The following is a 16,482-nucleotide window of genomic DNA, read 5'->3' as shown; positions in this document are numbered from 1 at the left end:
GGTAGAACGATTAATTAGTAAAGCCTTAGCTTGTTTTCTCACCAAGCGTAGTGGACTTTGTAGAACAGCGGCTCTTACCCTTTCCGTATTTTCGGGAGTTATTACAGTACGAACGGGGCTAGGTATCCGCTGTACTTTCACTACTGATTCTTTTTTTTTCTGACAAATGAGTAGTGCGCAAACTCACGATTAAGGACACTATACTGCTTCATTGTGTAAACTAAATAGCATTATCTATCGGGTCGAATGGGATCTTTCCGACTTACTCACACTCAGCCTAGGTCGAGAAAAAAAACATCTATTTTAAGGCCTATTCTCGTGAACCACCTGAATAATTTTAACTCAACCATAAGCAAACTTCATTGCTTAGCAAAATTCGTTTATGAGATTGGGGATACTATTTTGACTAGAAGGACGATTTTCAAAATAATCGTGCAAAATTTGGAAACACTGTTCAGGCTCAAATCTATTCATGATGAAATGCCAAATCAAACTTAAAATCAAACACTTGAAAGTTGACAAAATAGTTCAAATAGTGTTGCCTACTTAAAGTTATGTACCTCTAAAAAATCACCCGTTATTTGGTTTTAAATTGTTAACTACAAAGATAACAGCTGTTTGTAATCTAACTTTAGGAAAATTTTCATGTTAGCCATAATTTTCAAGAATTTTTGTATATTCTAGTGGACAAAGTGTTTTTATAACTTTCTCAAAAAATTAAAAATATTTTGTTATTTAAAAACAAAAATCATCTGGATTCAAGAAAACCAATAAAGTTCAGAAAATTATATATTCACTTCGAAAAAAAATCGGAAAAGGCTGAATTTAAATATAAAACTACATTTATAAGCCTCTAGAACCACTTGACGCCAGAATACTAAGGTTGACATTCATTAACCCCCTGGAACAGTTTGCCCCAGTTTAAAATTAGTGTACCCTTAAGGGAGTGTTAAAATTCTGTTTTTTTTTGCACTTTTTGGAAGTATCACTATTTTTGGATCTAATTTCTATAGACTAATAACAACTTATACTTTAAATGATAGGTAATCAAAAAATGTTTATTTTTTATTTTTAAATATTTCATCAATTTCATTTCTTTGTAAAAAATGCTTTAAGAAATGAAGAGTAATGTCTTTTTTTTCAAAGTCGAAATGAGTTTTCTTAGTTCCAACAATGATTTAAAAAAAAACAATAATGTTTCATGAATATTTTCTTAATTAAAATGTATGTTTATAGTTATTAAAAGAAATATATGCAAAAAAGCTCCAATTTTTATGAATATTTTACGTGTTTGCTTAAAATTAATTTACTTTTCTGCAGCTACATTTTTCATAGTTTAAATTTCAATATGAATAAAATTGATTTCAAGATAAAATCATGAGCATTCTTATATTTTTCTCTAACTAAAAGCTTCAATTAAAGTTCAAAACTTGGCAAATTAAGCAAATACTAATGAACAGAAAAAGATAATATTAAAAATTATCAAAATCAAATAAAATCTACATACAAATTTTCATTTATTTACTTAAGTTAATTTCAATAATGACTAACTACTTTTAATATGCATATATTTTTTGTTAAAACTTACATTTGTTTCAGAACAATCAGGTAACTCCTTAAGTAGCGATGAATTAGCATACCAGCGTACTTTTGTCAATTGCGATGGATTCGCATCGACAACATTACAATAAAGTGTAACATTTGATTCGTCACTTTCTTTAACAGGTCCTTCGGGTGTCATTAGAACTTCAACAATTGGCACATCTTAACATACAAATTAGAAAAGTAAATATTATATGAATTTCAAAAACATATTCATATACAATGTACATTAAATTTATTAATAAACATCAAAATCAATACTGTTTTGTGTGTGGTTGTAATTCTATTTAAAACTTACATTGTACATCCAATTCAATTTGTGTTTCGGAAACTCCTTTGCCAGTTGTAATGGAATTCGATAAATGACATGAATAATTACCAATGTCTCTTTTGTCAGTTGATTTTATGACAAGTGCAACATTCTCTGAATTACCACCTTCATATCGGTCAGTGTCATTGACATTTACTAAATCTGTATTACGATACCTGAAAATAGGATAAATTATATTCATAAGTTACTATATTTGGAAAATTAAATGGAATTTATAATAATAATAACAAGAAGTAAAATATCCAATCAAATATTTATTAAATTTTGAGGTTCAATTTTACATAATTTTACGAAATATTCGGGTTGAGCCCTCATATTGTATTCTTCTTAGAAATAATAATTTTGGTTCTTACTAATTTAATATGTATGTTATGTAAGAAAGGCTTTGGCTTTTAATTAAAAAAGACATTTCTATTTTATGATCATTTCATTTTGAATAGTTTGTTATTGGGACAGCTGTCACTTTTAAAACTGTCATATTGTAAAATTGATATAAAAAAACTATTCCATTATTAAAACGGGAACAATACATTTTTAAACAAAACACTGACATTTTTAAAATATTGTTAAAAAATATAGTGAAAACTCTTCAGTCACTGTTCGAAAACTTAACCCCTTTCTGATTATTGCTTTGCACTTCTGGAGTACGAATAGTAAAAGTGATGGCAAAATTTAAGATTTGGTGATTTGTGAAAAATGGTTACCATAGTTTTGTTTAAGAAGGCTTATAGATCCGTATTGTGACGAAAACCTTAGTTTGTGAATTCCTCTTCGATCATTAGTATGAGGCATACAAACGACAGTAGTACCCGTGGCATTGTGGTTAGTGCGATGGATTATCATTCGAGAGGTCTTGGGATCGATCCCTGCCTATGTCACCTAAAGTTTTTTGCACAGGTACTGCCTTGTGAGGAATTGACAAATTCTCGTCATGAAAAATGCTTTCTCAAATTTGCCGTTCATATTCGGCTTAAAGCTGTAGGTCCCCTCCATCCCTGACAACAGTACTTGTCAGTACTTGACAACAGAGTTGTCAGTCACTAGGCCCTAGTTCTCAAACGCACTGTTGCGCTACCCAATTAATTTATTTATTATACAAACAACATTACAGAAAGACTTAGGGCTTTCAAAAGGCAGCTACCATAAAAACTCAAGCCAAGCGATCGATAAGAAAATTCTTATCTTTATTGACTGGGGCTCTGAAGTGCAATCAAATCCAATTGTCATCTAAAAACCATCTTCAGCGATTGGGGCCATTTTTACCTCGAAAGCAGAATTGTCACATTTGAAGAAAAAACATTCAACAAAGATTCTTGAAGAGCTTCTCTAAGGTTATGTGTCACTTTTTATGTGGTTTACAAGATGGAGATGTGATTTGACCAAGAGGGTGTTATTCAAAAGGATAAAGCCGCAACGAAAAATTACATCAAGTGCCACGAAAAGTTTTATGGCAGAATGTTATTTCTCAAAGAAATAACGTCAATTGGTCACTGAAACTTTGTGATTTACCATTTTTAGACTTTCTACTTTGCAGCCTCGATGAAGGTAAGGTCTATGTTTTTGCTTCACAAGCAGTTCAAGACCTCAAATATGGAATTTGTGATAATTTAGGAAACGGAAAATTTCATAAAAAAGAACACCTTAAATATGGCATTCGTAGTCATCGAGTCATTATACAACTGCAACCTTAAGCTAAACGTAACCTCAAAAGTCATTTGGTTGATACATAATTTCCTTGTTATTGATACAATTAAATAAACTTCCATTGATTTCTCTTAAAAAATAATAGTTTTTTATTATAAAAATTAAATAAATTACTATTTCTTAAAAATCGATAGAAAATGCGTGTACGCCCAAGATATCACTTTCAAATTGTCGTTTTTAAGTGTAATTATTCCATATTGTGCTATTTTGAAGTCATTATATTTATATTTAAATAATTGTAACCATTATAATATATGAAAATGTTTAAAAGAAAAACAGTTTTACTCTTGAAATGTGAATATTTTTGTATAAACTTATAATGGCCAAGTTTTTCCCTAGAAAAAAAAGAAACAGAGTTTGAAGTTCCAAATAATAAACAAATAACTAACCAAAATACTTAATGCTTGAAATTATCCAGAGTATTCTAATTCAAATATTTTTGAAGCATTGTGATTTTCAAACTTAGAATTTAAACTTTATTTCATAAATTTTGTTTTCTATTTTTATAGAATCCAAATGATTTCAATTGAATCAACACAACAACTGATATAAAAGTTTTTTAATGGAGTAAATGGACTATGACGAGAAAATTTTCATAAATTAAGAAAAAAAAACTAAATTTATGAGGTCACATTTCAAAAATCTAAAAAACCTATACATGGAATTCTATGAAATATAATTTTCATGCTTATCATAATAACAAGAGCAATTAAATCACTGGCAAAACTGCCTGCCTATGCAAATGACAATCATAATATTCTATCAACAGCCTTGTCAAACATGCTTGTCAATCAATTAACTTGAAAATTTATTAATATTCAAAAGCCCAACGCATATAATAACGCCCCCAAACTCACCCTCTATCCAGGCATCGACCCAATCTCGACCAAAAGCCTCGTTATTGATAAAAATTGAAAACGTAAATTGAATTATTAATACAACGGTGTATAGTAGCTAGTTGCTGCAGATTTAATCAAAGGCTGCGTGGCATGGCGTGGTGTAGCAGTATGTCGGCGGTTCTATGCGTTACGGCATATTTTAATTTTAATGGTAAGTTATTTTACAAAAAAAAAGTTACTTAATTGTGCCAGAGATAAGTCGTATAAGAGAGTTACACTCGTACATATGCCCACCTTGATATCGACCATAACTACTGAGGGTTATTATATTGTACTAAAACCTTTCAAGCCATATGCAAGGAAGCGAAGGTAGGGATATATTGAAATAAATCCTCCTTTTACTATTGTCCTTTCATTAAATTTGTATGTGTATGCACATATTTCCCAGGATCATAATAATTATGCACAGTCAATCACGTATTGTGGTCAACTTGGTGATTTTCCTTTGCCAACCCACATATCCGTCCTATTCTCATTATGAAAATTTATAAAAGGTATAAATTAGTGGCTTTTCATATCCTGTTCCGCTTTGGAACGCCACCAACCCGCCGCCCCGCCGCCGCGCCATCATCGTTCACCATGAAAACAAAAAAAAATCACGTACGGCCATCATATCCTTCATCGGTTTCACATAAATTGGTAATCTATCAGGCAGGACGATATGATGGATGCATTGTTCAGATACATGACACAGTCCCTATACCGGCTTTGTTTTGTGCTTTATATAGAATAAAGCCCTATAGCATCAGCATCACATAAGGATATCAGGAAAAGTTCATGTCCTGTAAATTGTGCTGTGTGACACAATGAACAAAAAAAAAAGATGTCCACCGACTATCACTGATGACAAGGATACAAAAACAAAAATGAAGGACGAAACCACAACTGTGAAGTATGATGGTGTCTCTCTGTCTCTCACTGCTGTTGCTGTTGCAGGACACACAGTGAGTTTTATCACCTCGTTTGTTCCTTGTTGTTTTTTTTTTTTGTTGCTGAAGCCGATAAAGATTGGTTTCGCACCTTTCTCCTCATCGCTGGGCGCAGCCATTGGCTATCCGCACCCCATACTTGGTAATTAAAATTAATTATTCTTGTTCGGGCAGATTTATGCGACTTCGCTTTCGCATTAAATTAACGATCCTGGAAATTAATGTGATTGTGACTACAGCAGGCAGGCACATTCTATAGTGGTTAGGCATGATGTGTTGGATGGTTGTTGGTTTCCAGAATCCTGCGTTGCTCTATATCTATGTAGATGTTACACAGATATTGAAGGACGATATTCATATATATGTACATAGTTCAAAACCTTGCTGAGATATGATTTTAATGGACAACATTTCTGTGGGGATATTACCTGACTTGGCCAGAAAATAGGAATCCTTTCAAGGATAGCTTACTCAGAAAAAACAACCAAATTAAATGAATATCCATTACGTGAAGTCCAAGAGAAGGAAAGTAATTATTATTAAAATTCGTTCGGTATACCTGGAAGCGCAGAAATATTTTGGAGGTATGTGCTTTAAGTTACATGGAACACGCGCTTAAGTCAAGGACGGATATTTATGTTTTGGTTTTACAACAGGACAATTTTATTTTGAGGCACAAAATTATGGAAAGCCAGTGAGTTGTTGATGTTGGCAGGAGTCTGAGAAATATTCAAGGATTTTGAGTCTGAAATAAATGTCTTCTCGAGAAACGTGCAATTCGATGGGACTGGAAAAAAAGGGACTGATTGGTAAGCTGCTTAACTTTTTGATTTGCTGTGAATCCCGATGTATTCCATGAAAAGTCAGAGATGATGGCCAAGTGGCCGCACATATTCAAGGATCTTATTTCAAGGTCTTTTCTGATTTAAATTAAGATATTAAATTTTGAATTCAAGCTTGGTTAATTAAAGAAGATGCACTCTTAATACAATTTCTTAAAAAGCTGAGAATGAGTTAAAGAATTCAAAACTATATTCACTCAGGTCAAACAAATTTAAATATGGTTGAAATAACAAGGGGTCGTTTTCAATTCTTAAAAATCATTGGACTCATATCGACAATTCTTTTGAATTACCATCAAAAATGTTGATCAACAAGAAATCTTCACAGTTAAAAATGACCACGTTGCTAATTTGACCAGATTAAATTATTTCGCTGTTCTGTTAATCTATTTTCACCAATTGACTGAAAATAGAATTCCATCAATTAAAATAAGTTGACTGTATTTTTAATCATACCAAAATCATTTCAAAATCATTTATCTGCCTTTTTCATTTTCTATTGAATAATTCAAATATATATTTCCAATAATCACTTTACCAAAATTTAAATTGGATTATGTTAATTAGATGAATTCACACAGCATTCGGTCAAAAAGTATACATTCGACGTAGTTATAGACATCGTACCTTACCTAGGCTTATAGAACAATATCGTACACTCGTATAATTAACGGGGCATATTAAGAAAATTCAATCATCATCGTATCGTTTCGATTTTGATTCGACTTTTCAAAAGCTCGATTAGCAAATAATTTCTATTTGATCGCTTTCCAAAAACTATAAACGAGTTGGTATAAGTCGAAATATCTATTCATGCAAAATAATTACAAAGTGAAATTCTTCGTGATGTGGAGGGAGGGGAGCGTGATGTGAAGGGGGAAATACCGAAACACATAACGAAAAACCCCACTTTTAACAATTATTATTTAGCTTTTCCCGAATTACTATCTATTGTATAGGAATTGTACATCAGCTTAAAAATCGAGCCTTTTATTGTTTTGTGCATCGCACCCTCTTTAGCGGTACCGCACCGCATACCTTCACAGCTCTATATCTATGTGTACTTGTGTGTTGGTATTAACCAGAAAAAGGGAACATCAATTTCATTTCATACCCCCTTCCTCCCCGCCATATATACAAAAATATCATCCCAAAATCATCATCCTTGATTATAATTTTCCACATCATCATTCACATCATCGAGCACACAACAAAATCACATCAAATTCTCCCCTCTACGCCCCTTATTCCAGCATCATTGCCATTGCCAATTACTATTGCCATAGAGATTTTTGCCTAAAGTAAGCAATATTCAGCATCAAAATGGCATCATTCAGTGACGCGGATCATATCAATTGTGCAACCAGATACTAATCAAAAACAAATATCGAATAACTGTAGATGGGAAGGTACATAGATATGACGGTATACAATATACATACCACAGAAATTGAATGCTATGAACGTGCTGCATGGCACAGCTGAAAGGACAAGGACATGCAAATGAATCACTCAGAATTTTCTAAAGTGAATTAGATCCTGGGGTTTTTTGGGATATTCTATACGTGCAAAGAGGCCATATTCAATGTTCGAGGGGCTGGAAATGTCAATGAATTTCACCAGAAAAAAGGGGGTTATTCAAAATGAGCTTATAACATGAATGAAGATACAATTTAGAAAATATCTTACAATATTATTTGTGCTTTAAAGATGATTACATTTGAAAAAATAACATACACATCGAAAAACCCAAAGAAATTTTGAATATCCCAGGTATTTGCGAAAGATTTAACTTCATTAATAGTTTATTTTTTATTTAATTTCTGTAACTATATTCAATTTAAATGTTACATGATCCTGTTTAAAATTATAACCCATTTTGCAAATATAGTGGAATTGATTAAAAAGAGGGATTTTTGACAAGCAAATGTAACAAATTGATATGAGCATCAACTTTTGAAAAACTTTCTAATAATGTGAAATTAAAAATTGAGTTACCGATCAATTTAAAATATCAAAATTCAAGAAATGATAATAAAAGTTGTTAGGAGACTTGGTAATCCATAAATGTTCTATGTTTTCAAAACATCTTTTCTAAAACTACTCTAAAACTGGAAAATTCATTTTATTTGTTCAAAAATATGTAGCAAAACAGTTTTAAGAAAATGATGATACAAATAAATTCAAATCGACCATGAATATAATAAGAAAGCCCATTTTTTGAAAATTAGCAAGCATACGCAAAATAGAAATATAAAACAACGAAAACGAAACGTAGGGGCAAAAACCCCTACAAAAAAATTTAAAATTAAAGTTGAGTGAACGTATGGAGGGTTCCATAGGATTGTCGACGGGTCGGTTTCAAAGTTGCTCATATCGATGCTCAGAGTTTGATGAAAAAGATTGATGAATTTAGATAACTTTTTGAAGAATTGCAGATCGACGCGATCTGGGTTTCCGAAACGTGGTTCTCTGCATCTGTGAAAGATGCAACAAACTTAGCGGATATAGGATTTTCCAGTCTAATAGGTGCAACCGCATAGGAGGTGTAGCTCTATATTTCAGGGAAAACTTTATCTGCAAGAAGTTATACTATCCGTCACCCGGCTCTTCTTGTGAGCATTTGTTTTTGAAGGTTAAAGGCAGTAAGGTAATCTTCTCTGGGGAACCATCTATAGACCTAATAGGTATACAACAAATCTATAGAGTTATTGAAGAAATTACTTTTATCTCTTCAAACATTATCGTATGCGGTGACTTTAACTGCGAAAAGGTTAATTGAAAACATGAGATCCTTCGACTTGCTCGCTGTCAACATTACTATACCATCCCATTTTTCTCAGTTAACTTGTACGCTATTAGATCATTACTATGTGAGTGAAATCGATCGAGTGCTGTTATATGATCAGCTTGAAACTTCAGTATTTTCTAGACATAATCTTATTTTTTTAATTAAAATGTAAACCAAGTGATTTCTAGAATTCAGTTTAGAGAATTTAAGAATATCAATAAAACACATCTTGAAAATGATATAAACATGATAAACCAAGTCGAGTTTTTAAACAAAAACCTTAGTATTTTATTTAATCAACACGTTCCATTGAAAACACAAACTAGGATTCGCAAAAATAAACAATTGTTTACTAGAAGGATTAAAGACCTAATAAATCGGCGTGATCTAGCATATCGACGCTGGAAACGTTTCCGTGTTAACGAGCTCAGTGAGTTGAACAAATCATTATGAAATAAAATAGTTCAACAGGTTAGACGCGCAAAAATACAATTCTACTCTAAACACCTCTAGATTTAAGATCCGATGGTCATAAACTATGGAACAATCTCCGCAAGCTAGGAATAGGCAAACAAAAAAATAATGTTCCAGCTGCAATGAATATAAATGAGCTAAACAGTAAATTTGCTTCTACACCTTCAGTAACTCCAAGAGATCATGTTTCTCTCAATACGATACCACCAATTTCTACAGACACTTTGTTCAGTTTCGATTCTGTGAACGCCTTAGACATAGTTGAAAGTTGCAGAATTATAAAATCCAATGCCACTGGTGCTGATGATTTGATTCCAATTTTCATTAAAGCTATTCTTCCATTGCTTCTACCTTACTTTACACATGTAATAAATACAATCCTTACCACTGGCATTTTCCTGCATCAATGGAAAAAAGCAAACATAATTCCTATCCCCAAAAACTCGTTTTGTAATAAATTTAGACTGATTTCAATACTTCCTTTTCTATCTTAACTATGTAAAAGGAAAATGCAAAAACAGTTAAGCAGATTCGTCAGTCGCAAAATCCTTTTAGTCGATGTTCAATCAGGTTTTGGTTCACACCATAGCTGTATTACGGCACAAACTAAAATAATCGAAGACATAAGGACGGAACTTGATATTGACAAAGTAACTTTTTTAGTCCTGCCAGACTTTTCAAAAGCATTCGACATGGTGAATCACTTGATACTTCTGAATAAACTGCGTCACAAATTCAACATATCTTCAAAAAGCTATTAAACTACTTTCTTCCTTTTTGAATGATAGAAAGCAAGCCGTTTTCTTAAATGGAAATCTCTCCGATTTTCTTCGTATTCAACAAGGAGTTCCCCAATGATCAATTTTATCCCCCCTTCTATTTTCAGTATATGTGAATGAAATCGGTTTCATTATAAATGAAGTATCAACACTTGTTTATGCCGAAGACATCCAAATTTACAAAAACTTTGGGTTTAATTGAATTTACTCTGAATCAATAACTAGACAAGATATCTTACTGGGCGTCTTGCAATGCGTTGATTGAATAAAAATGCCTGGTTATATCAAGAAAAGAACTAGATCTTACATACTTTCCTTCCATAATTTTAAACGAGAACTTATTAGAGTTCGTAAATTCCAGTAAAAATCTAGGCGTAATCTTCAATAGAACATTTACCTGGAATTATAACATAAACCAATTGATAGGTAAAACCTATGGAACGCTTAGAACGCTGTGAACCACCCAAAACATGACTCCATTTAAAACCAGATTAATGCTAGGAAGAACCTTAGTAATACCTGTTCTCACTTAGGGATGCGACATTTTTTACAAAACTAAACATAGCCTTTAATAGTATCCATTCGATACATCTTTGGGTTAAGAAGTTACGACCATATTTCACACTTGCAAGAGATTTTACTTAATATGCCTTTAAATGACTTCATTAAGCTTCGAATACTGATACTGTTATTTTAAAATCTTGAAAACACGTCAACCAGCCTATCTCTTTGAAAAAATCAGAATGTCAACATCGAACAGATCGACATCGGTAATTTTGCCAAGCTTTTCGTGTTTGACCTAAGAAAGGCAATTTTTTATCGCTGCATTTCGCCTCTGGCCTATAACAAAAAACTATTAGATATTCGATTTCTTTCTTATGGTTTGGTTAAAATCAAGAAGATTTTAATTAAGATTGAATATCCCAGTTTTTTAAAAGTGTTGGAATGTGCGCTTAAGTAAAAGACAAAGAACTGTGGAAAAGTGGCTGGATTTTTGAAGGGTTGTGGCTGAAAATGGAAATCCCGTTAATCCAAAACATAGAAATCCCAAAATCATATAATGGAATACCCTACAAAATATGGGAAATAAAAGCTTTTCAATTTAGTCTATTTCTTATCTTATCATTTAAAAAAAATTAAAAAATGTGCAAATAAAATTGAAAATGGGATATGCGCAAAATATAGATTTTTTAATGGCTAACATTGTTAAAACACATATCTTCAGTTTGTTTATTTTTGTAACCCATTATTGATAAATAATTGAAAGAACAGATGGGATATTCAAATAAAATAAAACATAGAATTTATCAAAAACACAAAAAAATAACGAAAGACGGGATATTCAGAAAAAAAATAATTTTAAAAGCTAGAAACTGAGCTAATATAAGAACGCATGAATGTTTTGACAAAGAATTAGGATTTTGAAAGCATTTTCAATATTTAAAAAAAATATAAATGGGATATTCATTTGAAAAAAATTTCTAAATGAAACTTTCATAATAAAAATAAAAAAAAGAATATTTAAACAAATTTGTAGTTTTTTGAAAACATTTCTAAATCACAATTTTATACATGTTTGAATTCTTGGAAAAACCCATTCTGGAAAAATTCACCTTGCTTCATGTGCTAAATTGTTGGTGAGATCCCCTTAAAATTTTTAATACAATTGCGATTCCTAAAGCTACAATAACTTTTTCCTTAAATTTCAAACACACAAAACCATCAAAACGTCAATGATACAACATGTATCAGACTAGCTAGGGTTTTGAAATTTTCCATAGACAGAAAAGAGATTCCATCACCCTGGCTAAAATATAAAAAGTTAGCTTCCATTGGGGGTGCAAAAAGTCTATACTTTCCCTCTTGTTACTGTTATTTGTTGCTGTGTAAATTGGATTTTGTATTTCAATTAATTTTGTTGTCCCTCTGTACGTTTTGTTGAAACTATATAGACTTTATATATATGTTTCTAAAACGAGTTAGATAAAAATTAAAGCTTTTGTCCAAGTCCATGTCTAACTTGATTAAAATAAAAACAACAAAAATATACATAAAACTAAAAATACCAAGGATAACATTCAATGTGTCATTTTGTGGTTGATGGTTATAGTTAAGGTATAACCAAGCCAGGAAATAACATTTGTTTTCAAACAACATTCAAATGCATGCCTTTGGGTGTTAGCCTTAGTTTATAAATGTATGTGTATGTAAGGATATCAACAGGACAAGAGAGTTTTCATATATTTTCCTACCTTAAATTGTATAAAATGAACAATAACACCTATCGTACATATCTATTTTACAGAACATAAAGCAGGACACACCACAATATATCCTCGTATATTTACATAGTTGAAGGATTTTTGTTGGCAATAACCAAAATACCATATCTGTCAGCTTGAAAACTTCAAATGACTTTTATAGGTTTTGACATTTAGTTTGTACAGCACTTCTACAAGTTTTCTAAATGTATGAAGAATAATATTATGATGGAGAGATTTTGTTGTTTTTTGAGGAATTTATTTATCCTTTCTATAAAGATGGATTGGTTATTGTATATTTTGTGAAGATATTTCTTCATTTTATAAGGAAAACCGGAAAATGTTTGATCTCTATTATTGATTAATTTATAAGGGATGGATAAATAAATATACCGAATATTTGCTAAAACATTGTTTTATTCTTGTATATATTATTTATTATGATGGAGTTTGTTAGAGAAATGATTTTTGATAGATACAATTTATTTATTTTCTTCGATGATTTAGGAATTTATATTTTCTTTTATTTTGTTGGAAAATCAAGGCATAGTATTTTGTAAATATTAAATTCCTTATTTGCCATAGAAAATTAAAAAGGAAACTTTCATATAAATAATAAAAGATTGTTTTTATAAGTTTAAAAGAAAATATACAAATGTTTAGGCATTCAAGAGCTCTTACGCTGAGAACTTTATAGTGATTTTCGAACAGTATTTTATGATTTTGAACTTCTTTTACTTACAGATGCTAAGTTTTCTGTTTCAATTAAGAAAATTCTAAAAAAATCAAAATATTGACTCTACTTAAATAAAATTTAAGTTATAAACAACAACTTCCTTAGGTAGTATTTTGAGTTCCCGAAAGAACTATTTTTTTTTCTGAAACAATTCCATCTAAAAAATTAAATAGTTTCAATATTAAAAGCAAAAAATGTCAGTGATATTGTAACAAAAAGTGATTTCTTATGTTTTTCTTCTCGACGTTTTGTATTTTATTTGTTTTACTATAGTTAAATTGTAAAGGCTGCTTGTGATAGTTTTTTAAATATTGGCGAAAAAAATATTAATGTTTTGAAAAATGTATTGCTCAGCTTTTTTATGTTTAAAAGTTTTAGTTTTTTTTTTATAGAAATACAGACAAACAAACTTAATAAGGCCCTTCATTGGGTGATTTTGAGAGGACATAGATTGAAATACATCACTTAAAATAAAATAGAAATTCGAGAAAGAATTTTCCTCACTTGCATATTTCTAGATTTTTGTTAAGAATTTTAAATTATCGACATATTCTCAAATAAATATTTATTGGAATTTTTGAAAATTATTGAATGCATACTTCACCAAATTGTTTTAAAAGTTTACATTTTGACCATTTTAGATGCTGTTTTTAATGATTAATGATTTAGGAATCAAAAAAACTGTTTCAAATCTAAGATATTAAAAATGTTGTCCTTAAAATTTTTCAAATGATAGTCTTTTAATAAGACAATTGTTGTTTATAGAACTTTAAAAAGTAAGCAATTAGACATTAAAGCTTTAACTCTTTTTTTTGTATGTTCCAGCAGATCAAGTAATTTTGAAAATTTTGTTTAGGTATTAACATTTTTATAAAACAGTTGAATTGTTCTATAAAATTGTAACATTTATGAAAAATAGGATTAAGTTCGATATCATTTTTATTGTATCATTTCTTAAAAATTCCTTATTGAAATCACACTTTCATAATCTAATTTCTTAAAATTCAACTTTTGAAATCAAAATTTTTAAAATCCCGTATTTTGTAGGGAAAGTTATGTTATGATTATATTGTAATAAAAGCAAAAAAATAAACATTTAACAATTTTAAATCGTGTTTTTTTCTCTGTCTTTTGTTTGAACATTTTTAACTTCCAATAGGAAGTTATTGGTCCGATTTGTCAAATTGAAAATTTTGATATTTCTCGCAGTTTCAGGGTCGAAGATAAAAGATTTTTAGAAAGATGTCTGTGCGTTCGTGCGTACGTCCGTACGTCTGTACGTTAGCGACATTTTTTTGTTGTCCATACCTCAAGAACCAGAAGAGATATCGACTTCAAATAAGTTTTGTTCTTGAACATGCGGGTTTTTATTGTGATTTCTAAAAAGCGGAATTTTCAAAACCGATATATCTAAACTATTAAAAAGAAAACTATCAGTCTGATTTTGGTTTTAAAATTTTATTTTAAAAAAGTAAAATTTTAATACAAATTCATTAAACTTGCACAAGATACTTGAAATAGAATGTTAATGTTATATGTAAATTGTTCCTTAAAAAACGTTGCTAGTTACAAAAGTTACGAATGTACAATGTTTGAACTTGTAATTTCAGACATCTCTCTAAAAAATCTAAAAAAGCTTGTTTAAAACTGAAACCCGTCCTTAAATATCAAAATTTTTCAATTTTCAAAATTGAATACACTAAATAAATTTGAATAGGAAATATTGGTTAATATTTATGATTTAACTTAAAAATAAATTATGAAAAAAGAACTGAGACCCTATCTGTCGATTCATTTGCAATCTTCCCTATCTTTCTTTTTTGTTCTCTTAATACTTAAGTCGAATGGTTTTCAACTTATTATAATTTTTTTTTGTTGATTTTAAAGGTTTTCATGTTTTTTTATGAAAGTTGTCAGTTAATTTTTTCTTAAAGATAAAATAGAAACTACTAATAATATTTTTCATTTGATGAAATACATCGTTTGATTTTAAAGTCTATTTTTGCAAACGAGATTTTTAGTGAACAACAAATTAAATTTCCTTGAAATTTCTTGGAAATTTGTATTTTCTGTATAAACAAATACATATTTTTGATTTCTGTACGAACAATCTTACATTGACAATAAAATACATAAGACATAATTTTGTAGGTTTTATCGTTTTTTTAAACTGTGAATTCGAATTATCTTAAAATTTAGCTGAATGTTGCAGCCAATATTTTTTATAAAACGAAATAAATTTTGTGTAAAATAAACTATGTATAACATTTTTAGCAAAATATTACCATATATAGAAAACATTATTCTTCGTTCCATACAGTTAATTGGAATATAAAGGAATTTTTAGTTCGTGAAATATTCAAGGTGGCAATCGTAACAGTTTATGTCACGTCACAATATATAATATATAACAAATATATGCTGTCATCAAAAAAGGACATTGAACAACGACGTCTTGGACAAAACGTAACCATGGACAGCTATAACTTTGAGATAGTTAAGGACTTTGTCTACCTAGGCACCGCTTTTAACACAGACAACGACAACAGCGCTGAAATAAAACGGAAAATAACTCTTGCAAATCGCTGCTTCTTTGGACTAAGAAGGAAATTGAAAAGTAAAGTCCTCTGTCGATTACTTAAACCACCATCTACAAGACACTCATCATCCCGGGTCTCATTTAGATCACTGAGGCCTGAACCCTGTCAAAGAAAGATAAGAGCGTCTTAGGATGGTTTGAGAGAAAAATTCTTCGATTGATTTTTGGACCCGTATGCATAGATAGAGAATGGAGGAGAAAATAAAAAGGACGAATTGTACGGGATGTACAGTGACACTGACATAGTAAGCAGAATTAAAGTCCAACGGCTTAGATGGCTACGTCATGTAGAGCGAATGAAAATTAATACTCCAGCCCGGAAGGTATTCGAAGTTATCCCGAGGGACGGCGCATTAAAGGGAGACCGCGACTCAGGTGGGTGTAGACCTCAACCAACTTGGCGTGTGAAACTGGAGACAGCTAGCTAAGGACTGAGCTGGCTGGAGACGCATGTTGGTTGAGGCCCAGGTCCGTCCCGGAATGTAGCGCCACCTTATGTAAGTAAGTAAGATTCTGCATCTTTCTGATTTATTGT

The 16,482-nt window shown here is 30.8% G+C and overlaps 1 protein-coding gene across 1 annotated transcript in view; it reads right to left on the bottom strand.

Moving 5' to 3' along the window:
* LOC129951381 (uncharacterized) overlaps positions 1–16,482 on the bottom strand; it is a 127,040-nt gene that overhangs the window by 56,725 nt on the left and 53,833 nt on the right. The window contains exons 18-19 of the mRNA XM_056063504.1: positions 1,901–2,088; positions 1,589–1,764 (exon numbers count right to left, since the gene is read on the bottom strand). Of these exons, the coding sequence (XP_055919479.1) occupies positions 1,589–1,764; positions 1,901–2,088 (364 nt within the window). The remainder of the gene's footprint in view (positions 1–1,588; positions 1,765–1,900; positions 2,089–16,482) is intronic.

The sequence above is a fragment of the Eupeodes corollae genome, chromosome 1 (assembly GCF_945859685.1).
Source record: "Eupeodes corollae chromosome 1, idEupCoro1.1, whole genome shotgun sequence".
In the NCBI taxonomy this organism is placed as follows: domain Eukaryota; kingdom Metazoa; phylum Arthropoda; class Insecta; order Diptera; family Syrphidae; genus Eupeodes; species Eupeodes corollae.
Note: the sequence above shows the minus strand (reverse complement) of the source record. Positions and strands in the feature narration are given on the sequence as shown.